Source organism: Pan troglodytes, chromosome 20 (assembly GCF_028858775.2).
Source record: "Pan troglodytes isolate AG18354 chromosome 20, NHGRI_mPanTro3-v2.0_pri, whole genome shotgun sequence".
Taxonomy (NCBI): domain Eukaryota; kingdom Metazoa; phylum Chordata; class Mammalia; order Primates; family Hominidae; genus Pan; species Pan troglodytes.
Window position 1 is genome coordinate 44,422,038 of NC_072418.2, and position 27,636 is coordinate 44,449,673.

At 52.5% G+C, this 27,636-nt stretch overlaps 1 protein-coding gene across 2 annotated transcripts; it reads left to right on the plus strand.

Annotated features, from left to right (window-relative positions):
* The first annotated feature begins 218 nt into the window (after positions 1-218).
* BCKDHA (branched chain keto acid dehydrogenase E1 subunit alpha) lies at positions 219-27,395 on the plus strand. 2 transcript variants are annotated; one of them, NM_001098564.1, is given in 9 exon segments: positions 244-365; positions 13,064-13,243; positions 13,350-13,436; positions 16,473-16,581; positions 21,548-21,709; positions 24,557-24,763; positions 25,022-25,163; positions 25,392-25,563; positions 26,831-27,389. In NM_001098564.1, coding segments are annotated over 9 exon segments (1,338 nt in total). In that variant the 5' UTR covers positions 244-257; the 3' UTR covers positions 27,002-27,389.
* The last annotated feature ends 241 nt before the right edge of the window (positions 27,396-27,636 follow it).

Below are 27,636 nucleotides of genomic sequence, written 5' to 3' on the forward strand. Positions count from 1 at the left end.
GGGCCCTAAATCCCTGAGGCCCTGGTCAGGTTGCCCTCTTCTTTGCCTGTTACAGGAGTAACTACAGTGAGGCAATTGGAGAAAATTTTGGGTAGATTGATTTTTTTCTCCAAATGTCTGTGCATTCTATCTACCACAGAACGGGAAGAAGATGGTTTTCTTGTCAGATGGTGCTGGAGTTTGCGTCAGGCACATAAAGGGGCAGCCCCGAATCTAGCCTACGTGAGTGCCGGACCGCTGAGTGGTTGTTAGCCAAGATGGCGGTAGCGATCGCTGCAGCGAGGGTCTGGCGGCTAAACCGTGGTCTGAGCCAGGCTGCCCTCCTGCTGCTGCGGCGGCCTGGGGCTCGGGGACTGGCTAGATCTGTGAGTACCTGGGCCCCAGGCGGTTTTCCCAAAGGGGATTAGGGATGTAAAGGCTATCTTCAGAGTGTGGGGTCCCTGAAGGATATGAAGGAAGGGCTATCACAAAAGGGAAAAAGAGTGGGAGACTCCTTGGAGAAGACACCGAAGGGAAGATCTGCCACTTCCTTAGGAGACGAAAAGAACTTCCACTTCTTTAGGAGAGGAAAAAACCCGTTTGCAACTTCTTTGTGGGCCCTGAGGGAGGGAGACGACTTGAAGAGAGGGATGAGGGTTCCTTATTAGCTGCCACTGGTATTCAGGGGAGGCTCCTTGGAGGGACAGGGGAAGACCGCAAGACCTTCTCCCTCAGGGTTTGGAGAATGAAACTGACTTTGTAAGGGAGGGACTTTCTTCTGGGCAAAGATCCCTCTTCAAGAAGAAGAAAGAAGAGAACAGGTCCCTGTCACAGGCTGCATAGGGCCTTGTATTTCTTTGCTCCTTTGCCACAATTCTGATTTTAAAATGAACTGTGTAAAAAATGTGTTTGATTCCTGTGTCTCTTGATCGAATAACAAGACAGGGAATTCGTGTGTTCTGGACACTGTACAGAGGAGACGATTAATATTTGTTGAATTAATGAGGGGAAAAAAGGAGGGAGAGAGGTACAGACAGGGCACTTTGCCCACATTTCTTAGAAACACTTGAGAAGGCTTTGTTTCTTGTCAAAAGGGTCACAATCCCTTCAGGTGGATGCTGCTAAGGGCAAGATTACACTGCAAAAAAACCTAGGTGGAAGCCTATCTTTAGACGGGGAGAGGCAATGGGTTGCAGAAGAGCTTTGAACTACAGTTGACAGATAGGAGAGTAGTGGTTACATGGGTGGATGCATGTCCTTGCTCTGCCGCTTTCCACTTGTGTAGCCTTGGGCAACGGACTGCACCTCTCTGGATCTATGGAGCTAAGTTTCCTCTCTAAAATATTAACAGTGGCCACCTCATAGGGCTGTGAAAAATCAATATGTAAAATGCTAAGGACTGGACCTGGCACATCCTAAGGGCAATAGGAATGTTGATAGTGAGGGTGGAGGGAAGGGACAGAAACTAACCTTGGAGATGGGGAGAAGAAAGGGGTGACCTTGGGAAGGCCTGGATTGGTGAGGCCCTGGGGAAAAAAATCTGAGAAGATATTGTGAGGTTGAGTCTGATCCTCTGATCCCCAATCCATAAGGAGGGGAAGATGGAATCTGTAGAAAGAAGCTCTGGGTAGGGGAACAAATGGGAGGAGGGTGAAGAGGATGGGCCAGGAGTAGGACGCAGTAGGTATCTAGGAACGGAGTCACTTGAAACAGGTAAATACAGAAGGGCTGCAGGAGCAAGGTGTGGGTAGGGCAGTCTCTTGCCTTTGGGCTGGAGACCTTTTCACTTTTTTTTTTTTTTTTTTTTTTTTGAGCAGTTCATATCCTCCACAGCTGATCTCAGTCCCAGGGGCCCATTGGCTGGGCAAGTGGGGCAGGAGGTGGGCAGGACTGGGGCAGGCTAGGGAAAGGTCATTTATGGCTGATTAAATCTTTCTCTCCTGTCTCAATCTCTTGATTACCTTTCCTCTTGCTTCCCCTACTTCATTTTTGGTGGGGAGTGGGGAGGGAAGAAGTCCCTACTTTTTATTTATATATATTTAAATTTGTATTATCTTAAGAGTTATTGTTTTTTCCCCTTTATTTCCCCCACCTGTTCTTTCTCTCTTCTTCTTTCTTTCCTCTCCTTCTCCTCTCCTCCTCTCCTCCCCTCTCCTTTTTCTTTTCTTTTTCCCTTTCCTTTCCTTTTCTCTTCTCTTTTTTCTCTCTCTTTCTTTCTGTACCTCTCTTTCCTTTTTCTTTTCTTTTTTTTTTTTGAAACAGAGTTTCACTCTCTCGCCTAGACTGGAGTGCAGCAGCATGATCTTGACTTACTGCAATCTCTGCCTGCCGGGTTCAAGCAATTCTCCTGCCTCGGCCTCCCTAGTAGCTGGGATTACAGGCATGCACTATCACGCCTGGCTAATTTTTGTATTTTTGGTAGGGACGAGGTTTCACCATGTTGTCCAGGCTGGTCTCGAACTTCTGGCCTCAAGTTCCGCCTGTCTTGGCCTCCAAAAGCATGAGCCACTGCGCCCAGCCTTTTCTTTTTTTGAGACAACGTCTCCCTCTGTCACCCAGGCTGGAGTGAGTGCAGTGGTGTGATCATGGCTCACTGCAGCCTCAACCTCCTGGGCTCAAGCAATCCCCCCACCTCCACCTCCTAAGTAGCTGGGACCACAGGCACGTGCTACTACACCTGGCTAATTTTTAATTTTTTTTTTTTTTTTGAGACGGAGTCTTGCTCTGTCGCCCAAGCTGGAGTGCAGTGGCACGATCTCGGCTCACTGCAACCTCCACTTCCCAGGTTCAAGTGATTCTCCTGCCTCAGCCTCCCGAGTAGCTGGGACTACTGGCGTGCGCCACCATACCCAGTTAATTTTTGTATTTTTAGTAGAGATGGGGTTTCACCATGTTGACCAGGCTGGTCTTGAACTCCTGACCTAAGGTGATCTGCCCGCCTCGGCCTCCCAAAGTGCTGGGATTACAGGCATGAGCCACTGCGCCTGGCTGCGCCTGGCTAATTTTTAAATCTTTGTAGAGATGGGGTTTTGCCATGTTTTCCAGGCTGGTCTTGAACTCCTGGACTCAAGCGATCTTCCTGCCTCAGCCTCCCAAAGTGCAGGATGACAAGCGTGAGCCACCTTGCCTGGCCATATTATTAAATTATCATGAGTTTAAGTTTAAGTAGCCACAAGTGGGCTGGGTGCCTGTAATCCCAGCATTTTGAGAGGCCAAGGTGGGCGGGTTGCCTGAGGCCAGGAGTTCGAGACCAGCCTGGCCAACATGGTGAAACCCCATCTCTACTAAAAATACAAAAAAATTAGCCGGGCGTGATGGCGTGTGCCTGTAATCCCAGCTACTTGGGAGGCTGAGGCAGAAGAATCGCTTGAACCTGGGAGGCGGAGATTGCAGTGAGCCGAGATCGCACCACTATACCCCAGCCTAGGTGACAGAGCAGCCCTCTGTCTCAAAATAAGATAGCCACAAGTGGTTGGTGGCTGCCACATTAGATGGTGCAGGGTTTTTGTTTTGTTTTGTTTTTTGTTTTTTTGAGATGGAGTTTTGCTCTTATTGCCTAGGCTGGAGTGCAATGGCATGATCTTGGCTTACCACAACCTCCTCTTCCTGGGTTCAAGCGATTCTCCTGCCTCAGCCTCCCGAGTAGCTGGGATTACAGGCATGCACCACCATGCCTGGCTAATTTTGTATTTTTAGTAGAGACAGGGTTTCTCCATGTTGATCAGGCTGGTCTTGAACTCCCGACCTCAGGTGACCCACCTCCCAGAGTGCTGGGATTACAGGTGTGAGCCACCACGCCTGGCTAAGATGATGCAGTTTTATCCAGGTGGAGATGAAGAAATAGTCAGGGAAAGGTTGAGAGGCTGCATAGTTGTAGACAGATTGGATTACTGGGTTCACTGGGGAAGACTGGATTAGAAGGAGAAGTGGGGCTGCTTTACTTGTCCCCGACTTCTTGCCCCTGCTCTGCCCACTCCTTCATTGAATACCCTGCTGCCCTGCAGATGTGTTTGCCTGATTTTCACCTCCCTTCCTGTCTCTGTTATCATAGCAGACGTTTTAGTGCTCAGGGAAAGGAGGAGGAAGGAAACTCAGATTGTCAAGGAATCGTGAGTCAGTTTCTCAGCCACTACCCCAGGCCTGGGCTTGGCTAAGTCATTTCACCTCTCTGACCCTAGCTAGTGGGGTGAATAGAGTCCCTACCCTGTTGGAAATCAGGAAGCCCCTGGAGCTCGCTCTGTGCTAATTATCGGTGACTATTTCTGTGACCCAGCTCTTCGGGGGCAGCCTGTCTGGGGGTTCCAGTGCCCTGTGCAGTATCTCCAAGTGGTAGGTACTCAGTGTATGTATTAGTCCGTTTTCAGGCTGCTAATAAAAACACACCCAAGACTGGGTAATTTATAAAGAAAAAGAGGCTTAATGGACTCACAGTTCCACATGGCTGGGGAAGCCTCACAAACATGGCGTAAGGTGAATGAGGAGCAAAGTCACATCTTACATGGTGGCAGGCAGACAGAGTGCTTGCAGGGGAACTCCCCTTTATAAAACCATCAGATCTCGTGAGACTTATTCAGTATAATGAGAACAGCACGTGAAAGATCCACCCCCATAATTCAATTACCTCCCACTGGCTCCTTCCCACAACATGTGGGAATTATGGGAGCTACAATCCAAGATGAGATTTGAGTGGGGACAGAGACAAACCATATCAGTGTGTATTGTGGGATGAATGGAGATGGTCATTACAGTCTTCTAAGTGTATGGGTCCATCTCTTACTTGCTAGTGTGTTAAGAAACCTGGCTTCCTTTTTCACATCTTGAGGCACTGAATGGTTTACAAAGCTAACTCTAATTTTTTATTATATTTAATACACTAATAGTGCAAGGCCTTTATAGGTAGTACTCTCCTATTACAGATGGAGAGACTGAGGCTCAGAGAGGTGAGGTCTGAACTTGGAGCTCTGGACTCCAAAGCCCAGTTTCTTTTCATGGTACCAGGCTGCCAGGAGGAGAAAGGATGGAGCTTAGATTCAAGTCTTGCAACATTCTTCTTAGTCCAGTATTGGCTTATTTTGTTTTATATTTTTTTGAGACGGAGTCTTGCTCTGTTACCCAGGCTGGAGTGCAGTGGCGTGATTTCTGCTCACTGCAACCTCTGCCTCCTGGGTTAAGCGATTGTCCTGCCTCCCCCTCTCGAGTAGCTGGGACTACAGGTGTGTGCCACTGTGTCCGGCTAATTTTTATATTTTTAATAGAGACAGGGTTTTGCCATGTTGGCCAGGCTGGTCTCGAACTCCTGGCCTCAACTGATCCACCCACCTCAGCCTCCCAAAGTGCTGGGGTTACAGGCGTGAGCCACCATGTGTGGCCGGGCAGGTGATTTTTCTTGTCTTTCGCCTCTTTCCACTTCAGTCCCCCTGGCCATCTTTCCCTTCCTTGAATGTGCCTCCTCCCACCTGGAGGCCTTTGTAGGTATGAGGTCCTTCAGATGATGGCTGACATGACACTTTCTCAGAGAAGCGTTCCAGACCCCAAACACCAGGTCTCTGTCTGCGAAACAGGGACAGTGATACCTGCCTAATCTGCACGCCTTTCCCTTCTCAGGAGATATTCTGGGAAGGGGGGCTCAACTCTTTGCTCTGTTTGAGGGCAGAGTGCCTTTGAGCTCAGGAGAGAGTGGGTTTGGGTGGCCTTAGCTACCCTAGATACAGAGGACTTGGAGTTAACTGGCACCATCCACAAAGCCTTGCATGCACTGGACCTGAACAAGTTGCTTAGCCCTTGAGGCGGCGCCTCAGCTACCATCTGTCTTTGATGGAGTTGTGATAACAGTGCCTGCCCCGTCCGGATGCCTTATGGGTTCAGTGAGCACGTAGGTGTAAATAAAGTGCTTTGAGTGGCACCTCAGCATGTAGTTATTCTCTGATTGACCTGAAGCAGCCATGCCAGTCTTCAGGGTCCCAGGGCGCCAGGCTTTCTTCTCTTGCCTTGGAGCCTTGGTTTTTCCCTAGGACTGAAGTGTTCTGACCCCTTGGCTGAACTCCCCCTTCTTTAGGAAGCTTTCCCTGGTGTGCCATCTGATGCTGGTGCTTCCTGGAGGGGTACTATCTGATCCTAGCTGGTGAGGCATTCCTGCCAGAGCTGCGGCAGGTGCTTTCCCCGCCTCTCCACCAGCCTGTGAGGTGGATGCCATCCCCATGAGGGCACGCAGGTTCACAGAGACTGGCTCCTGTCCAAGGCTGCATGGCTGGAAAGAGACAGAACCAGATTCAAACACCAGCAGTTTAACCCTACCGACCCTCATCCTACCTCCCATGTGGGTAACCACTATACATCCTGCCTCCTCTGAAATCTCCCGTTTTTTTTTTTATTTTAAAATTTTATGTGAGTATGTATGTATTTACTTATTTATTTGCTGTTGTTGTTATTGTTTTGAGACAGAGTCTTGCTCTGTTTTCACCCAGGCTGGAGTGCAGTGGTGCGATCTTGGCTCACTGCAACCTCTGCCTCCTCGGCTCAAGCGATTCTCGTGCCTCAGTCTCCCGAGTAGCTGGGACTACAGACATGCACCACCATGCCTGGCTAATTTTTGTGTCTTTAGTAGAGATGGGGTTTCGCCATATTGGCCAGGCTGGTCTTGAACTCCTGGCTTCGAGTGAACTGCCTGCCCTGGCCTCCCAAAGTATTGAGATTATAAGCGTAAGCCACTGTGCCCGGCCAGAATTTTATTTATTTATTTATTTATTTGAGATGTAGTCTTGCTCTGTCACCCATGCTGGAGTGCAGTGGCACGATCTCGGCTCACTGCAAGCTCTGCCTCCCAGGTTGACGCCATTCTCCTGCCTCAGCCTCCTGAGTAGCTGGGACTACAGGTGCCCGCCACCACGCCCGGCTAATTTTTTGTATTTTTAGTAGAGATGGGGTTTCACCTTATTAGCCAGGATGGTCTCGATCTCCTGACCTCATGATCCGCCCGCCTCGGCCTCCCAAAGTGCTGGGATTACAGGCGTGAGCCACCACGCCCGGTCTAATTTTATTTATTAATTTATTTGAGATGGAGTCTCACTCTGTCACCCAGGCTGGAGTGCAGTGGTGCGATCTTGGCTCACTGCAACCTCCACCTCCCAGGTTCAAGCGATTCTCCTGCCTCAGTCTCCTGAGTAGCTGGGACTACAGGTGCGTGCCACCACGCCTGGCTAATTTTTGTATTTTTAGTAGAGATGGGGTTTCACCATCGTGATCAGCCTGACAGGCTGGTCATGAACTCCTGACCTTAAGTGATCCACCTGTCTCAGCCTCCCAAATCTGCTGGAATTACAGGCATGAGCCACCGCACCCAGCCATATTATTTCTGTATTTTCATTTGGCTTACCTGTCAACTTGACACTTTTTTGTTTTTTTAGGCTAGTCAGGTGAAGCAATGTGAGTAAGATCACCTGTCTTGATTATAACTTGTGTGTTCAGTGTTTGTCATTCATCCCTCCCTGTCTCTAGCCTTCAGTTCAGGGCATGATTTGGAGCAAATGTTCAGTATCTGTTTAACAAGAACAATCATGAGAAATACTTACTCACTACTTGTGTTTATGAAACATTATGTGCCAGGCACTGGGCTGAGCAATTCACACAGGTCAACTCAGTTAATCCTCATGACAACCCCTGAGATAAGTACTTATACCACCCTCGGTGTACACAGGAGGAAACTGAGGCTCAGGGAGTTTTTCTTTAAAAATTTTTTCTTTTTTTTTTTTTCCTTGAGACAGGTCTTACTTTGTCACCCAGGCTGGAGTGCAGTGGTGTGATCTTGGCTCATTGCAGCCTCTTGGGCTCCAGCGATCCTCCCACCTCAGCCCCTCAAGTAGTTGGGGAGTACAGGTGTGCACCACCATACCCAGCTAATTTTTTGTAGGGATGGGGTCTTGCCATGTTATCCAGGCTGGTCTTGAACTCCTGGGCTCAAGCGATCCTCCCTCCTTGGCCTCCCAAAGTGCTGGTATTACAAGTGTGAACCACCACACCTGGCCTTAAATTTTATTTATATATTTATTTTTGTAGAGACGAGATCTCACTATGTTTCCCAGGCTGGCCTCGAACTCCTGGACTCAAGTGATCCTCTTGCCTCAGCCTCCAGAGTAGCTAGAATTACAGGCGTCTGCCGCTGCACTTGGCTCAGGGAGTTTAAGTCACACAATCAGGCAGCGGTCTGCTCAGTTAGAGTCCATGTGCTTAGCCATGGTGCCTTCAAGTGACTCCACCAGGGCCACCCCAGTACTTCCTGGGCAGACCAGACCATCCAGAGCAGGCAGGTTGTGCTTTCCTGCATGGTGGGAGAGGACGTGGCATGAAGCTTTGTGTAAATCTGTGCAGCCTCTGCCATTGTAAATCACTGGCCACCGGGACAGACTCCCCCACCCCCTTCCAAAAACTAGAGGAACAGATGGGTGGAGTCACATCCTTCCTCTGCAGGCATTTGGCCACCCACTTCCGTTATGGAGCATTTCCTCAGGACCAGGCACAGCACGGAGCCCTTTGCATAGCTCACTGAATTGGGGCAGCAACCCTGGGGCTGGGGACTACCGTTATCTCCACCAGCCCAGCAATGAGGGGAGGAGGGTACAGCCGAGACTCAGCTCCAGTATGTGGAGCACACTGGGGTGCCGTGAAGATAGCTGTCCAGCCTCTAGAGGCTGACAGTCCTGCCCTGACACCGTGGTTTGTTCTCAGACTCTGGCCTCCCCTCTTAGTGCCCGTCTGAAGACTTTAGCCTTCGGTCCTCTTCCATCAGCATGCCGTCTCCCCTGTGCCTCAGTCTCCCTCTCTGGAGTATCTGCTGGGGCCACAGTTTGGTTTTATTGTTCTTTGAGACAGGGTATCACTTTGTTGCCCAGGCTGGAGTGCAATGGTGCAGTCATGGCTCACTGCAGCCTTGACCTCCTGGGCTCAAGCCATCCTCTCACCTGAGGCTCCCGCAACTCCAGTATCTGGACTACATGTAAATGCCACCATTCCCAGCTAATTTTTTATTTTTTTTTTAGATAGAGTCTCACTCTTGTCACCCAGGCTGGAGTGCAATGGTGCCATCTTGGCTCACTGCAACCTCCGCCTCCCAGGTTCAAGCCATTCTCCTGCCTCAGCCTCCCAAGTAGCTGGGATTACAGGCACCTACCATCATGCACGGCTGTTTTTTGTATTTTTAGTAGAGACAGGGTTTCACTATGTTGGCCAGGCTGGTCTTGAACTCCTGACCTCAGGTGATATGCCCACCTCGGACTCCCAAAGTGCTGGGATTACAGGCGTGAGCCACCACGCCCAGCCTTCCTGGCTAATTTAAAAATTTTTCAGAGTTTTGGGGTTTTGCCTAGGCTGGACTCACTATGTTGCCTAGGCTGATCTCGAACCACTGGCCTTAAGTGATCCTCCCACCTCAGCCTCCCAAAGTACTGGGATTACAGGCATGAGCCGCTGCACATCGCCACAGTTTGAGTTTAGAATCCACTTTAAGGTGCAGTTAGTTCTTCCCAGCTCCTCTTTTCCCTATCTCATACAGTGTAGTCACTTCCCTTTCTCCCACTTCTCACCTTCCTAGATTTTGTTTTTCTCTCTCTTACCAAGTTTTGAGTATGTAATACGTCCCAGATCGGTGCTGAACCCCTTGTGTGAGTTAACTTAGCAACTTTTCACGTGGTGTTCTGCAGCCTTCTTACAGATAAGGAAATTCAGAGAGGTGAAGTGTTTTTGCAGAGAGCCACACAATGAGCTAAGAAATTAGAACCCAGGGCAGTTGAACTCCAGAGCCAAGGAACTTAACCGCCCATTCAGGCATTCACTCAGGAATTCCCTCTTGAGTGCCTGCTGTGAAGGCAACCTGGACGCTGTCTCTGCCTTCCTGGGATTGTGGTGTGTGGGGGAGACAGACACGAAACAAAGGAATCTTCTAGGTCAGTGTCTGGCTATGCTGGGTACTCAGAAGGGGGAAGCGCTGTGCTGCAAGAGGCCGGCTGTTTCCTCCTCACAAGGGGAGGCCTGCAGTGACATTGCCAGGCCTGAATCTGCCCTGCCATTGGGAGTGTAATTTCCTCACGACTACAAATGCAAATAAATACACACACTGAACGTGCTACCCCGCTAGAACTGTGGACAGCTTGTTCACTGCAGTTAAAGGAAGACGGAGGGACACATTTGAGCATGCATGTGTGAGATCCAGCTTGTGGCAAACCCTGCCATTCTTTAACATCTGTGGGAAGTGAAGCCACCATTACTGACCTCGGAGGAATCCCGGGAGTAGTGGGAAGAAAAGTTGCAGATGTTTGAAAATCAGGCTGCAGGGGCAGTTGGGGTGAGGAGCATGGACGTCTAGGAGCCTGAATCTCAGCCTTGCCCAGGTTGGAAGTCCAGTTCTGATGTAATTTTTTTTTTTTTTTTTTTCTGAGACAGGGTCTCACTTTGTCCCCCAGGCTGGAGTGCAGTGGCACAGTCTCAGCTCACTACAGCCTCATCCTTCCAGGTTCAAGCAGTCCTCCTGCCTCAGCCTCCCAAGTAGCTGGGACCACAGGCATGTGTCACCACGCCTTTCTAATGTTTGTATTTTTTTGTGGAGACAGGGTTTCTCACTGTTGCCCAGGCTGGTCTCAAACTCCTGAGCTCATGTGATCCTCCTGCCTTGGCCTTCCAAAGTGCTAGGATTACAGGCATAAGCCACTGCCCAGCACCCCCCCCCCCCTTTTTTTTTTTTAAATCTGTGGTTTGGTGCAGGTTATTTTACCTCCCCAGGCCTCGGTTTCCTCATCTACTCAAGGGCAATGGCAGATAATCAACCTCACAAATTCCCCGAGGAGTTAGTAGGTTTGTGCCTGCCAGGCTCAGCTGGCTTACAGCAGGTGCTTCATAAGGGGGAGCTATTGCAACACCTCGGCTGGTTCTAGGCTGCCTAGCTCCAGAGCTAAGAGTCCCAGTGGGTTCATATCCCTTTGAGCATTTATAGGCTTCTCACAGGTCTCCTGGGCTTTCTCAGCCATTCCTCATCCGACCTGAGGAGGTGTGATGTCCTTGCAGGACTCCTCCAGCCCCTCTAAGCTTTTGTTTTTGTTCGAGACAGCGTGTTGCTCTGTTGCCCAGGCTGGAGTGCAGTGGTGTGATCATGGCTTACTGCAGCCTCCACCTCCTGGGGTCAAGCGATTCTCCCACCTCAGCCTTCCAAGTAGCTGGGACTATAGGTGTATGTTACCATGCTTGAGTAATTTTTAAAATGTTTTGTAGAGATGTGATCTCAGGCTGGTCTTGAACTCCTGGGCTCACCTGGGCTCAAGTAATCCTTGAGCCCAAAGTGTTGGGATTACAGATATGAGCCACCTTGCCAGGCCCTGAGCTCCTTCTGTCTTCCACGAAGGACACACTATTCCTCGCCTTTTGTCTTTTTTTGTGTGTGTGGCAGGGTCTCTGTTGCCCAGGCTGGGATGTGTTGGTGCAATCTGGGCTTATTGCAACCTCCGCCTCCCGGATTCAAGTGATTCTCCTGCCTCAGCCTCTTGAGTAGCTGGGATTACAGGTGTGCGCAACCGCGCCCAGCTAATTTTTGTATTTTTGGTAGACATGGGGTTTCACCATGTTGGCCAGGCTGGTCTCAGCCTCCCGAAGTGTTGGGATTACAAGCATAAGCCACTGTGCCTGGCCACTTTTTGTCTTTTGCATGTTCTATACACCTTGCCGAGAATGTGCTTTCCCTGCCTCCTGGTTATCCCTCAGGTTTCAGCTCTAACATCACTTCCCCAGGGAAGCCTTACCCTCGCTTTCTTCTGCTGTAGGATAATATGAACCACCATCACTGTTACTTGTTCAGTGTCTGCCCTCCCTGCTAGGCAGCAAGGACAGATATCTTGCCTGTCTTAGGTCCCCAGAACCCAGCACAGGGCTTGGAACATGTCAGGTGCTCAAATATTTGTTGAATGAGTCAGTCTGGGCTCGCAGAGGGAGCTGGGACCGGAGTAGAGTGGACACTGAAGCGTATGTAGCAGTTTGCCAGGCGATAGGGAAAGAGACCTTCTGGTAAAGCAAGCAGAGATGAGAGGGAGAAATGAGAATTGCAGAGATTATTTGAGCATTTGTTAGGTGGCTTACAGATGCTTTGCTGAACATTTTATTCATGTGATCTTGTTTAAGCCTCTCATTTCCATGAGGGGTTCTCCATTTTTATAGACAAGGAAGGGGACACGTGGAGAGGGGAAGTTACTTTGCCATATCACCCTCTAAGGGATTTTTTTTTTTTTTTTTTTTTTTGAGATGGAGTCTCACTGTCACCAGGCTAGAGTGCTATGGCGCAATCTCGGCTCACTGCAACCCCCACCTCCCGGGTTCAAGTGATTCTCTTGCCTCAGCCTCCTGAGTAGCTGGGACTACAGGCATGTGCCACCACATCCGGCTAATTTTTCTATTTTTAGTGGGTACAGGGTTTCGCCATGTTGGCCACATTGATCTCGAACTCCTGACCTCAAGTGAGATTCGTCTGCCTCTGCCTCCTAAAGGCAGTAAGGGAATTGAACCTAGGCAGTCTGACTCTTAAGAGCTCAAAGACTTAAGCTCTGTCCTGAGTAGCTTCGCTGGTGTATGGTATAGGGATCAGAAGAGAGCTGGTCTGTATGCCTAGAGGGCATCCTGCAGTGGGCATGTGTGTCTGTGGTCACAGTGGGAGAGAGAGAGGAGGGGGCATCTGTGGCCAGAATGGGGAGGCCTCGAATGCCAGGATGAAGAGTTTGGGCCTATGGTAATGAGAATAGTAATAGCTACCAGTTCTTGACTTGTCAGCCACTTGATTGGGTCATTTAACCTCACAACAGTCCTATGGGATAGGTGTTACTGTTTTCATCCCAGTTTTTCAGATGGGGAAACTGAGACACAGAAGTTGTAGTCAGTTACCCAAAGTGTCGCAGTGAGAAAGTGCTGGAGTTGGGGCTCAGACCCTGTGAGTCAGGCCCCAGAGTTCACTGGGGCCACATGCTCAACCACCATGCCGCCAGCCTGCCGCCGGGGTTGAGCCAGCGGAAACCTGGGTGCTGCTTCTGATGCAGGTGGTCTCCTCTGCTCTCTTCCCCAGCACCCCCGCAGGCAGCAGCAGCAGTTTTCATCTCTGGATGACAAGCCCCAGTTCCCAGGGGCCTCGGCGGAGTTTATAGATAAGTTGGAATTCATCCAGCCCAACGTCATCTCTGGAATCCCCATCTACCGCGTCATGGACCGGCAAGGCCAGATCATCAACCCCAGCGAGGACCCCCACGTGAGAGGCGGCCTCCCCCACTTCCCATGCCCCCCACGCCCAGGCCCCTTGCCTGTCTCCTCTCTGGTCCCAACCGCCCCACATCTATCTGTGCCTCCACCCGCAGCTGCCGAAGGAGAAGGTGCTGAAGCTCTACAAGAGCATGACACTGCTTAACACCATGGACCGCATCCTCTATGAGTCTCAGCGGCAGGTGCGTGGGGACAGGACTAGGGGCGGGGGGCTGGAATTACCTGAGGTCCCCTACCTGTGTTTGGGCCAAAGGAATGGCTCCCAAGGAGGACAGATTCTTTTTTGGGGGGGTTCCATAGAGTTCTGAGGGTTCTCTTGGGACTCTGGAGGAAAAGTGTGAGAGCAGTCCTGCCTTAGGGCAGAAGGATGGACCTGATCACTAAAAAACACCTACTGTGTGCCTGGCTGGGGGCTCGCCTGTGTGGGGAGAGGGCAGGGAGAAGGCCTGACAGCCCTTCCTCTTGGAAATGCACAGTCCTGAGAAACAGGGTGGGTCCCCAGTGCTTCCTGGAGCGCTCCAGGGGACCGCCCTAGGCCCATGTGAAATGGGCTGTGATCCCCTGATAAATCCTAGTATCAGGGACAAGGATCCAGTCAAGCCAGTGTCAACAAAGAGGGAAGTTATTGACTCCAATGACCATACATCCAGAGGGTCCTGTTTTGGGGCACAGCTAGATCCAGGGGGCTCTTCCAGGCAGGAAGTAGAGGGAAGGCGGAAGGCCAGACATGGCACATCCCAGCTATCCCACACCCCCACCTTTATAGAGCTTTCTGGGTAGTCCCACCTAGTGACATCTGCATACATTTCATGGGCCACTCCTAGCTGCAGGGGAGACTGAGAAATGTATTAATAATCCTTTAGTCCCGGCAGTTGCTGCCTGCGGGAGATTGAGACCTCTGTTAACAGAGGAGGGGAATAGGATACTGAGAAGGCAACCAGGAGCCTCTGCCAGTAGCCCCGAGTCCTGATCCTCAGGGGGCTGGTTGCAGGCTCTTACCCACGCTAACCTGGACAGTCCTGCCAGGCCCTCAGTACTCAGCACCGCCCACTCACTTGGCACTGGAATGTGCATTAACTTTTAATTGGCTCCCAACTTAGAAGAAAGCACACATTCATCAGTTTCCCCCACAGCAACGGGAAAGCCAGGCCTGAGAACACATGGAGGAGGGCACCGCCGAGCCGTGAGGAGCACTGGCCCCGGGGTGTCCCTCAGGGTGCTGGCCAGGCTGCCTTTGTTCTGCTTTACACATGGCCCTGTGTGATCTCATGTCCATCCGTATGCCAGGGCTGCCCAGAGCCCCAGCCAGACTGCTTGTCAGAGCCCTGCTTGGCTTCTCGCCCTGGATGTCCCACAGCAAACTAATCCTGTCTGAACTTGACCTCGACATCTTCCTCCCAGGCGTGCTCCTTTGCCTCACCTAGTCCGTTTCTCAGTGAAGAGCACCACCATCCACCTGCTTGCCCACACCAGAAACCTCGTCTCATCCCTGTCTCCTCCCTCCCCTTGCTATCCCTTTCTCCCCTCTCATTCCCTCTGTCTGTAGATTTTTTTTTTTTTTTTTTTTTACTTTTGAGATGGAGTTTTGCTCTTGTTGCCCAGGCTGGAGTGCAATGGCACGATCTTGGCTCACCGCCTCCCTGGTTCAAGCGATTCTCCTGCCTCAGCCTCCTGAGTAGCTGGGATTACAGGCATGCGCCACCACACCTGGCTAATTTTGTATTTTTAGTAGAGATGGGGTTTCTCCATGTTGGTCAGTCTGGTCTCGAACTCCCAACCTCAGGTGATCTGCCTGCCTTGGCCTCCCAAAATGGTAGGATTATAGGTGTGAGCCACTGCACCCAGCTGTAGCTACTTCTTTTCTTTTATGTTATTTTTATTTATTTATTTAGAGACGGAGTCTACCTCTGTTGCCCAGGCTGGAGTGCAGTGGCGCAATCTCGGCTCACTGCAACCTCCGCCTCCCAGGTTCAAGTGATTCTCCTGCCTTAGCCCCCCAAGTAGCTGGGATTACAGGCGCCCACCACCACACTCGGCTAATTTTTGTATTTTTAGTAGAGATGGGGTTTCACCACATTGGCCAGGCTAGTCTGGAACTCCTGACCTCAAGTGATCCGCCTGCCTTGGCCTCCCAAAGTACCGAGATTACAGGTGTGAGCCACCGTGCCTAGCCTGTCTGTAGATACTTCTTTAGGAAGTGCTCAGCTGCTCAGTAGCACACTCTGAGACCCAGCCCCATCCTTTCTCTGCTTCACTGTTGTTGGTGAGTTGACCTTCGTGCTCTGCTTGTGGCCTCGTGTTCACAGCATGGCTGCTGCATGTCCAAGCTTCATGGCTGTCTGCAAGGCAGGAAGAAGTAGGGAGTGGGTAGGGCTGGCACCAGCAGCAGTGGTCTCTTCTATCCAGAAAGCAAAAGCAGACTTCCACCGAAATATCTGGCTAAAACTGTGTCCCACAGCCACCTCTGGCTGCAAGGGAGGCCAGGGACCTGAGTGCGTGTCTTTTTGAGGCTCAGGTTAGGGGATTTGGGAGAAGGGAACTGGGCATTGGTGTGGCCAGCTGACAGGGTCTGCTGCCCCCTAGCACAGCCGACTCAGCTTCCTCAGACACATCCACCTGCTCCTCTCCCGCCTCCCTCTGCTACCAAGCTGGGCCTCTGCCCCCTCTCTCCTGGCTTGCTGCAATCAGCCTTGATGACTCCATCCATTTCCCTCACTGCAGCCTGAGAGGAATTCTAAAACACAGGTCTGACCACATTGCTCCCTTGAGAAGACTGTCAGCAGGTTACCACTATTCTCAGAGTAAAATCAATGTATCATTCCCTTTGTTATCTGGGTGCCACCTCCTCTCCCTCCTCATCTTTCCCCACCCCTACCACTGTATGTCCCAGCCCTTCTGGCCTCATGGTCTATCATTCCCTCTGCCTGGAACCCTCCACCCACCCCATCTTTGCGCATTGGTCCTCACCGATGCCCTTCCGTGGTGGAACAGGTGCTTCCTTTGGGCTTCTATCACAGCGACTCAATCCCTCTGGCAGTTTTAAGCAGTCTGGCAGCGTCTTCATAAAGGCAGGAACCCCAGCATGGCCTGGCCCAGGACTGGCCTTCAGGAGGACTGTGAATTCATGGAGATGTCAGAAGCTGGGCAGGATTTGGATGGCTCTCTGTCATTGCCCAGCATAACCAAGTGTGGGACCCCGGTCCCCTCTCCACCCCCAGGGCCGGATCTCCTTCTACATGACCAACTATGGTGAGGAGGGCACGCACGTGGGGAGTGCCGCCGCCCTGGACAACACGGACCTGGTGTTTGGCCAGTACCGGGAGGCAGGTACGTCTGTCCGTGGTTTGGCCCTGTGGTCCCCATTGAAGTGTACACTTTAGTTTTTCTGAGTGTTCTTCCAGGAGCAGCATAGTGCCAGGAAGGTCTAAGGAGCTGGAAGAAGAGCTTTCCAAGCAAGAAAGAGACAAGCCAGGGTCAGGACTCTGGAGGGGGCAGTCTTCCCACTCTGAAGGCCAGGAAGTGTAGTGGCTCAGGGTCTGTGCTCTTAACCCTTTGTTACCAGTTGTCAGGTTTTGGGCAAGTCACTTCCCTTCTCTGAGCCTCAGTTTTCTAATCTCCAGAAGAGGGATTATGACGGTACCTGCATCCAAGGGTCGCTGGGAGGATGCAGTGAAGTCAACGTTCGCTGTGGGTGTGGCCTGTGCTGGAGACCCTGTCTGCCTGGTGCACTGATCCCCTGGCCCCTCCTCAGATGCTGTATCCTTCAGGGAGCAGGAGCAGGTGGAAGAACCTTGACAGACCTGAGTGCGGTGCAAGATTAGAGGGGCCCGGCAGGCCCGGATGAGTGAAAGGAAGGAAGGGTCAAAGACCAGGAATGAAGAAAATCATTGAGCAGGAATGAGTGCCTGGGAGCGAAGGAGTGAGCCCAGGAAGCAGTGAGTGGGGTGTTCCAGGGAGCTTGTTGGTGTGGGGCCCTGCATGGGGACTACCCTCAGAGTGTCAGCGAGCACTGATAGGGCCAGGAAGGCACATCTTAACCCTTTGTCTTAGATGCCTGGGGCAAGTTGCTTAACTGCCCTGTGCCTCTGTTTCCTCATTCGTAAGGGGGATGGTAGCCCTTCCCAAGACAGCTGTTGAGGGCAGTTTTGGGGCAGTTGGCAAAGTGGCCTCAGCACAGAGTAAGCGCTCAGGGCCAGGGGTTGGTGTCATGATCGGGGACTTGCCCTGGGACAGCCCTTCAGCCGGGCCAGACCACGTGGCTGTCCAGAGCCCCCATGGACCAGCATGGCTTGCAGCCTGCTCCTGGACTGTCTACTGCTCACAGCTGGACCAGGCCCTTGGCCCCACATGCTCTAGGAGGGCAAACGCCCTGTGGTGTTTGTCTAAGGTTGAGTGTCATCCGTGCGGAAAATGATTTCCAAACACCAGGCAGCAAGCCGGGCCCCCGCCAGCTGTGCTGAGCACTGCACCTGTTTTTGCTGAAGGGGTCTCTTGTGAGGGCACCAGGCAGGACCGAGCAAGCCTCATGGGAATCATGGGAGCCGCTGAGCTCTCCACATGGGAGAGCTGGCCCCTCTGCAAGAATGACTGTCCAGCACTGAGGGTCAGCAGAAGTGTCTGGGCAGCTGCAAATGGGACTCATGCAGAGGCAGCATGGTGCAGGGTAAGGAGTTGAGTCAGATCCACTCTAGGCTTCACTTGGCAGGCCACTCGCCTTGGTGACGCTGTCTGTCGTCTGTGAAGTGAGAAGAGTGGTGTTCATCATGATAGGTAGTGCCTCCCTGGGCTCTTGACACCAGAGTGCTGTTCTTTTTTTCTTCTCCTTTTTTTTTTTGAGATGGAGTCTTGCTCTGTTGCCCAGGCTGGAGTGCAGTGGCGCGATCTCGGCTCACTGCAAGCTCCACCTCCTGGGTTCACGCCATTCTCCTGCTTCAGCCTCCCGAGTTGCTGGGACTACAGGCGCCCACCACCATGCCTGGCTAATTTTTTGTATTTTTAGTAGAGGCGGGGTTTCACCATGTTAGCCAGGATGGTCTTGATCTCTGACCTTGTGATCCGCCCTCCTCCGCCTCCTAAAGTGCTGGGATTACAGGCGTGAGCCACCGTGCCTGGCCTTTTTTTTTTTTTTTTTTTTTTGAGGTGGAGTCTCACTCTGTCGCCCAGGCTGGAGTACGGTGGCACAGTCTTGGCTCACTGCAACTTCTGCCTCCCAGGTTCAGGTGATTCTCCTGCCTCAGCCTCCGGAGTAGCTGGAATTAAAGGCATGCACCACCATGCCTGGCTAATTTTTGTATTTTTATTAGAGATGGGGTTTCACCACGTTGGTCAGGCTGGTTTCAAACTCCTGACCTCAAGTGATTCGTTTGCCTTGGCCTCCCAAAGTGCCAGGGATTACAGGCGTGAGCCACCGCGCCCGGCCAGCCAAGTTGCTGTTATAAGTGCTCTTTAGCCTCGGAGACTGTCATTTCCCCTCACTGCATTGCAGAGCGAGGGCACACCGGGTGAGGTTAGGGCAGGCCCCAGTGGTGTTGCTTCATTGAGGCACTTCCCCCATCCATGTGAGGCAGGAGAGGCAGGCATTACCATCAACTCTAAAAGCCAGGTAAGAACCTGAGTCAACAGAGGTGAGGTCATGGGCCCAGGCCACATTCTCCTAAGGAATGGAGCCGAGTCTTTTTATGGCAGTCTGACCCAGAGACAGCTCTCGCTGTTTCCCACCCTTGGCTGTCTTCCCAGGGCTATATGTGGAGTATCAGTGGTGGCACTGGCCGGGAGTGGCGCCCAGTGAAAAGGAGTGTTAAGAGGAAGCAGGTGCCAGGTGTGGTGGCTCGCGCCTGTAATCCCAGCACTTTGGGAGGCCGAGGCGGGAGGATTGCTTGAGCCCAGGAGTTTGATACCAGCCTGGGCAACATGGCGAGACCCCCATCTCTAAAAAATTAAAAAATTAGCCAGGCGTGGTGGTGCACACCTGTAGTCCCAGCTACTCAGGAGGCTGAGTGGGAGGATTGCTTGAGCCCGGGAGTTCAGGACTGCAGTGAGCTATGATTCCACCACCGAACTCCAGTTTGGGTGACAGAGTAAGATCCTGTCTCTGAGACCAACAAGAAAAGAGGTGGCAGGTGTCAAGCAAGAGCAGCAGTTCCCACTGGACCTGGAGTTTCCTGGTGCAAATCAGCCTGTGAGTCTGTATTTTCTTTTTCTTCAAGACGGGGTCTTACTCTGTCACCCAGGTTGAAGTGCAGTGGCATGATCTCGGCTCACTGCAACCTCTGCCTCTTAGGATCAAGTGATCCTCCCACCTCAGCCCCCTGAATAGCTGGGACCACAGGTGCACACCACCACACCTGGCTAATTTTTTTTTTTTTTTTTTTGGTAGAGACGGGGTTTCGCTGTGTTGCCCAGGCTGGTCTCAAACTCCTGAGCTCAAGCAGTCCACCTGCCTCACCCTTCCAAGGTGCTGGGATTACAGGCATGAGCCACTGAGCCTGACAAGTTTGTACTTTTAGCACGTTCCCCTGCCCCTGCCCAGTCCTTCTCACATGGGTGGACCTAGTACCACATTCTGAGAAAGCCTGATTCCAAGGTCCTGTATCAGTGCCTTGGACCTTCTTTGACCCTCTACAAGACGTTTCTTTCCCTCCTTAACCAGAGCAACTCCTGTTTCTATCTGTTACATATGCAGCACAGCCACATCTTGTGTGGATTTGTATTATGTCCATTCAAAAGCATGTGTCAGAAAATACCAGTAAACCTGTATTAAAGTTGAATGTTGAAGTAGTGCTAACCACCCTCAACTCTAACTAAAATATCAACAAGTGGGCTGGGCGTGGTGGCTCACACCTGTAATTGCAGCACTCTGGGAGGCTGAGGTGGGTGGATCACCTGAGGTCAGGAGTTTGAGACCAGCCTGACCAACATGGAGAAACCCCGTCTCTACTGAAAATGCAAAAATTAGCTGGATGTGGTGGCACATGCCTGTAATCCCAGCTACTCAGGAGGCTGAGGCAGGAGAATCACTTGAACCCGGGAGGCAGAGGTTGCAGTGAGCCAAGATTGCGCCATTGCATTCCGGGCAACAAGAGCAAAACTCCGTCTCAAAAAAAAAAAAAAAAGAAAATTAGGTAGATCTAGTGGTGCACACCTGGAATCCCAGCTATTTGGGAGGCTGAGGCATAAGAATTGCTTGAACCTGGAAGGTGGAGGTTGCAGTGAGCTCAGATTGTGCCACTGCACTCCAGCCTGGGTGGCCGAGCCAGACTCTGTCTCAAAAAAAAAAAAAGGTAACTGCTGTGTGTAATGTGATCCCCATTAAATTTGTATCTAAAGAGCGGGTTCTGCGGTAAAGAAAGGGTTTGGAAAGCACTGTACTAGAGAGCTCCCTCTGAATAATACTCCCGGTCTGAGTGCTTGCAGCATTGATCCACAGCGCTGCCCCTAAAGTGTTGGTGTGAAGGTTGTCCCACTCTTCAGGCGGGGCAAAGAGCTTGTCTGAGGGCAATCACAAACCCCCTTCTGTCTTCTAACTCCGGAGGAAGGGCCCCCTTAACCTGGAGCGGTTCCCTTTGATGGGGAGGTGGGTGTTCACCAGAGGTTTTGTTTGAAGAAAAGGTTTTACTGCCATACATGGGTTAGAGTACTTCTGTAGTCCAGAAGTTGTAAATTAGTGGTCTATGCTGTTATTTGGTTCATAATGATGATTTTTTTTTTCGAGACAGGGTCTTGCTTTGTAGCCCAGATTGGAGTGCAGTGGCACGATCTCAGCTGCCTGCAGCCTTGAACTTCTGGGCTGAAGCAATCCTCTGCCTCAGCCTCCCAAGTAGCTGGAACCACAGGCACACATCACCATGCCTGGCTAATGTTTTGATTTTTTTTTTTTTTTGTAGAAGCGAGGCCTCACTATGTTGCTCAGGCTGGTTTCCAACTCCTGGGCGCAAGCGATCCTCCAACGTCAGCCTCTCAAAGTGCTGGGATTACAGGCATGAACCACCATGCCTGGCCATAGTAATGATTTATGGTTAGATTATTTCTTAAAGGTAATTGAATTAGTTGAAAGCACTTAAATACCAGACAATATCTCACTAAGAGAAAGAAAGAAAAAGGCTAGATTTCTGCTTTCTTTTGAAAAATCAGATTGGCCTTGCTGGGCAGAGTCAGTCAGTCTGAACATCAGTCTTCCTCTTAAAACAAGCCTGAGCTTTCCTGTCTGCCTGCCAGCATGCTGCAGGTCACCCACAGGGCTGAACTGTCCCCCTGTACTGCCCACTCAGCTAACCATTGCCTCCTCCCCTCCTAGGTGTGCTGATGTATCGGGACTACCCCCTGGAACTATTCATGGCCCAGTGCTATGGCAACATCAGTGACTTGGGCAAGGGGCGCCAGATGCCCGTCCACTACGGCTGCAAGGAACGCCACTTCGTCACTATCTCCTCTCCACTGGCCACGCAGATCCCTCAGGGTGAGGGTGCATGCCCTGTACCTTGCACATGTGCAGACCAATGTCACACCCCTGTCCAGGCCTCAGCTCTTTTGCCTGCCTTCTGGGTGGAATTCTGGGTTGGTGACACCACTAGAGCCCTGGTCTGTGCTCCAGACTTCTTCTTCTTATTTTTTTCTTTTTTGAGACGGAGTCTTGCACTGTTGCCCAGGCTAGAGTGCAGTGGTGCGATCGCAGCTCACTGCAGCCTCCTTCTCCCAGCTTCAAGCAATTCTCCTGCCTCAGCCTCCCGATTAGCTGAGACTACAGGTGTGCACCACCACGCCCAGCTAATTTTTGTATTTTTAATAGAGACAGGGTTTCACCGTGTTGGCCAGGCTGGTCTCAAACTCCCGGCCTCAGGTGATCCACCCGCCTCAGCCTCTCAAAGTGCTGGGATTACAGGCGTTTAAGCCATTGTGCCCAGCCCACTTTTTTTTTTTTTTGGTCTGAGACGGGGTTTCACTCTCGTCAGCCAGGTTGGAGTGCAATGGTGCAATCTCGGCTCACTGTAACCTCCACCTCCCAGGCTCAAGTGATTCTCCTGCCTTAGCCTCCTGAGTAGCTGGGATTATGGGCATATGCCATTGTGCTTGGCTAAATTTTTGTATTTTTTGTAGAGATAAGGTTTCACCATTTTGGCCAGGCTGGTCTTGAACCTGAGTTGAAGTGATCTGCCCACCTTGGCCTCTCAAAGTGCTGGGATTACAGATGTGAGCCACTGCACACTGGCCTGTGTTCCAGACTTTGAATGCACCTCTTGTCTGGGACCCTTCAGAAGAGGGCTCTGTTGCTGTCCCCACCCCATTCAGGGGCCTGAAGCCTGTGTGACCACACTCAGGATTTCCCAACCACACGCCCACTGCATTTGTCTGCTCACAAACATAGCCAACGTGTGCACCAGGTTCCACTGTGCCAATGCTTCACGTTCATCGTCTAATAGGACCCTCATTGTGGCCATGGGGACAGAGGTTATTATTTGCTCTTGTTCCTGTTTTCAAGAGCAGGATGCCCGTGTTTTGTGTGTGTGTGAGAGACAGCAAGTGAATGGGGAAAAAAAAAGTGCAGGAGCCTGGCCAACATGGCAAAGCCCTGTCCCTACTAAACATACAAAAATTAGCTTGGCATGGTGGTGCACACCTGTAATCCTAGCTACTCAGGAGGCTGAAGCAGGAGGATCGCTTGAACCTGGGAGGCAGAGGTTGCAGTGAGCTGAGATCGTGCCATTGCACTCTAGCCAAAGTGAGATCCTGTCTCAAAAAAAAAAAGGAAATTGAAGTCAAAGAGGGAAGTCACTCGCTAACGGTCATATGGCACAGAGGGAGAGGAGCAGGGACTCAAGTCATTGACTGTGTACCTCCAGAGCCTGGGTTCTTGGCCCTGACCTTTGTCTGCCTCAGTCCTCAGAGTCAAGTAAGCTTCCCCAAAGCTTACCGTAGGTGCCCTGAAGTCCCTTCCCTTATAAGAGGCTTTTTTGGGAAGCAAACCTACTGGGTGCCAGGCCTGCACCCTCATAGTGTGGAGAACAAGGAATCGGAGCCCCTTCCTGCCCTCCGGGGCCTGTAGCCTGATCTAGGGTTGGTCTGGGCCCTGGCTTCTTTGCCCTAGGGCAGCCGAGATGCATGAGTTTGTGTCTCTCCAGGCCTCAGCACTGTGCCCAGCACAGCAGGAGGCTCCACACCCCTTAGCTCATAGTGTTCTTCTGTTGAGGAACAAGAAGCAGTTTGAGCCTCTTAGGTGGGAGGTGGGCAGGGAAGCTTTCTCAGAGGAGGGGGCATTTAGGGGGCATTTGAGCTAAAGGTAATAGGGTTTCCACAAGGCTGGGGCGTGGCCCTAACCTTCCCTCTGGGTCCCTGCTAAGTCACTTCAAATACACGAAGTTCCTGCCGTGTGCCGGTGCCACTCCAAGTGCAGGGAACAAAAGCAACGCAAACCTCAGCCCTCCTGGTGCTGCCATTATGGTGGGGGAGACGGACAGTAACAGAGATGGAGAGGGAACTCCTGGAGTATATGAAGGTGGGGGTCCTGTAGGGAGCAGCCAAGCCAGCCGGGTGTGGTGCACTGTAGGGGTGGCTGGGGGCCGTCACTGGAGTGACACTGAAGTATGGACCAGAGGATGTGAGGGGGGGAGCTGTGTGGTGTCTTGAGGCAGGTGTGAGCCTGGCGTGTTTGAGGAGCTGGGAGGAGCCCAGAGGGGCAGGTGTGGAGTGAGCAGGTGTGGAGTGAGCGGGTGTAGGGTGAGCAGGTGTGGGGTGGTTGGAGGTAAAGTCCAGGAGGTGGTGGGTGGGGGTGCAGATGGTGCAGGTTGGGTGGGGCCTCAAGGCCTTTGCCTGTTGCAGGGATGTCGACTTTTACTCAAAGTGGGACAGGAGCCGTGGGTGGGGAGGAGTCTGCTCTTCCTTGGCCTGGCTCACCTCTTCATGGAATCCGCGGGCTGCCCTGTGGATAAGGGATTGGGCAGTGTGTGAAGGGCTAGTAAGGAGGCTGCTCAGTAACTTGGGCTTGACCAGGGTGGTGCAGAGGAGGAGGTAAGAGGGGTTAGGTTCTGAAGGTGGAGTAGATGTGGGGAATGGCGGGAAGTTTGGCTTGGAGATGATACTGGACTCTTCAGCCTGAGCAGTTGGAAGGGTGGAGTTGCTTTCAGCTGAGCGAGAGGAGACCTGGGTGGGCAGATGCTGGGGGGCATCAGGAGCTGAGGTGTTTCCTTTCCCCTTGAAGCCTGGTGACTGCTGGCCTGAGCCACGCTTGAGCCGTGGGTCATGTGAGTGTGAATGAGTGTGAGTGCGTGTGAGTCTCCACCCCTGCTCACCACCCTCTCATCCCCTGCAGCGGTGGGGGCGGCGTACGCAGCCAAGCGGGCCAATGCCAACAGGGTCGTCATCTGTTACTTCGGCGAGGGGGCAGCCAGTGAGGGGGACGCCCATGCCGGCTTCAACTTCGCTGCCACACTTGAGTGCCCCATCATCTTCTTCTGCCGGAACAATGGCTACGCCATCTCCACGCCCACCTCCGAGCAGTATCGCGGTGATGGCATTGGTATGGGCTCTGCTGGCTGCTCCCCACCCCGCTGGGATCATCTCCTTCCCTCCCCAATCCCGCCACCTTCCTGCCACCCCTACCCTCCTTCCTGGTTCTCGTCCTGTGTCCTGTGGCGTCTGGCACTTGGTCAGCCACAGGAGTTGAGGTCCTGAGCACTCAGCCTTGCTCTCTGTCCTCTCCCTGCTCGTCCCCTTGGCCTCGTGCATGTTCCTTATCTCAGCCCTGGCCTGACCTGCCTTCTCTGTGTCCCCACAGCAGCACGAGGCCCCGGGTATGGCATCATGTCAATCCGCGTGGATGGTAATGATGTGTTTGCCGTATACAACGCCACAAAGGAGGCCCGACGGCGGGCTGTGGCAGAGAACCAGCCCTTCCTCATTGAGGCCATGACCTACAGGTGCCTGCCGCTCCCCCCGTCAGCACCCCCACAGCACTGACAGCCACCGTAGCATCTTCCTCATATTGATCACTGTCTCCAAAACATGGCCTTATCACCTGATGTTGCATCTCCCCCTTGCCTTTATTCCGTTTCCACTCCTCCTTCCCTAGTTCATCCCCCATCCTCCCTCCTGACCCCCACTCCAGGGAGCCCCACACTGACCTGGGGCCCCTTGCCCCTGTGCAGGATCGGGCACCACAGCACCAGTGACGACAGTTCAGCGTACCGCTCGGTGGATGAGGTCAATTACTGGGATAAACAGGACCACCCCATCTCCCGGCTGCGGCACTATCTGCTGAGCCAAGGCTGGTGGGATGAGGAGCAGGAGAAGGCCTGGAGGAAGCAGTCCCGCAAGAAGGTGAGGGTGCCCCGCCCGGGAGGGTGTGCTGGGGGCTGCTGCGGCCTGCAGAGCTTGGGAAGGATTTGTGGAACACCGAACTGGGAGGCTCAGGGATAACCCCAGTGATGTCTCAGATGTGGCCTGTGGAGCCAGGCTGCTGGGGCCATGTGTGTCCTGGCTCTGTGTCCTTGGCACGTTGCCCTCCACTTCCTTGTCTTTGAAAGGGGATGCTGGTGGTGCCCATTTCAGAAACTGGTTTGAGGCTGGGCATGGTGGCTCACACCTGTAATCCCAGCACTTTGGGAGGCCGAGGTGGCAGATCACTTGAGGTCAGGAGCTTGAGAACAGCCTGGCCAAACATGGTCAAGCCCTGTCTCTACTAAAAATACAAAAATTAGGGCTGGGCGCAGTGGCTCACGCTTGTAATCCCAGCACTTTGGGAGGCCAAGGCGGACAGATCACCTGAGGTCGGGAGTTTGAGACCAGCCTGGCCAACGTGGTGAAACCTCGTCTCTAATAAAAATACAAAAATTAGCCGGGCGTGGTGGCGGGTGCCTGTAATCCCAGCTACTTGGGAGGCCGAGGCAGGAGAATTGCTTGAACCTGGGAGGTAGAGGTTGCAGTGAGCTGAGATCGTACCATTGCACTCCAGCCTGGGCAACGAAAGCAAGACTCCATCTCAAAAAAAAAAAATTAGCCAGGCGTGGTGGTGCGTGCCTGTAGTCCCAGCTACTCGGGAAGGTGAGGCAGAAGAATCGCTTGAACCCGGGAGGTGGAACTTGCAGTGACTGGAGATGGCGCCACTGCACTCCAGCCTGGGCAACAGAGCAAGACTATCTCTTAAAAAAAAAAAAAGCTGGTTTGAGGATTAGGTGGCAAACCGTGGTGGAGTGTACATGCCCTGCCCAGAGTCAGTGTGCCACCCTCCCTGGCCCGGTCATTAGGACCCAGGGCCCGTGCAGCCCAGTGGTGAGGGAGCACCCGGCATAGGGCAGCACCGTGCGTCCTGTCCCTGCCCTTCTCTGTGCCTCAGTTTCCTCATTGCTTAGCTGTCTACCTCTTAGGGCTGCTGAAAGCCTTAAATGATTCCACACACTTGGATAGCACCTGATCCCTGCTGGGATTTGAGGGTTTTCATTACACTTCTGCTAGGATAATCATTTCCATTGTCGAGGTGGGAACACAAAGGCTTGGAGTGGTTAATTCCTTGCCAAGGCCCCGCAGGAGGAGGCAGGGTCCTGCATGGGAGGCCGGCTAGCCTGCCCACTGCCCCATGTCCCCACAGGTGATGGAGGCCTTTGAGCAGGCCGAGCGGAAGCCCAAACCCAACCCCAACCTGCTCTTCTCAGACGTGTATCAGGAGATGCCCGCCCAGCTCCGCAAGCAGCAGGAGTCTCTGGCCCGCCACCTGCAGACCTACGGGGAGCACTACCCACTGGATCACTTCGATAAGTGAGACCTGCTCAGCCCACCCCCACCCGTCCTCAGCTACCCCGAGAGGTAGCCCCACTCTAAGGGGAGCAGGGGGACCTGACAGCACACCACTGTCTTCCCCAGTCAGCTCCCTCTAAAATACTCAGCGGCCAGGGCGGCTGCCACTCTTCACCCCTGCTCCTCCCGGCTGTTACATTGTCAGGGGACAGCATCTGCAGCAGTTGCTGAGGCTCCGTCAGCCCCCTCTTCACCTGTTGTTACAGTGCCTTCTCCCAGGGGCTGGGTGAGGGCACATCCAGGACTAGAAGCCCCTCTGGGCATGGGGTGGACATGGCAGGTCAGCCTGTGGAACTTGCGCAGGTGCAAGTGGCCAGCAGAGGTCACGAATAAACTGCATCTCTGCGCCTGGCTCTCTACCACCTCTGGTCTTTGTTTCCTGGAGTTTGGGGGTGATCTGAGGCCACCCCCAGCTTCTCCACCTTAGATAAATAAGGTCAAGGCTCTTGAGATACCTACTTCCCCCGGAAGCTTGCGCAAGCTGGAAGGTTAACTTCAGCAGACAGGATGGGGGTGGGGGGGTCCTCCAGAGATGGTCTCCTGCTCTCTTACAGAATGGGACAAGCCTGCTGTCCAGCAGAGTGATGGGGAGCCCAGTGG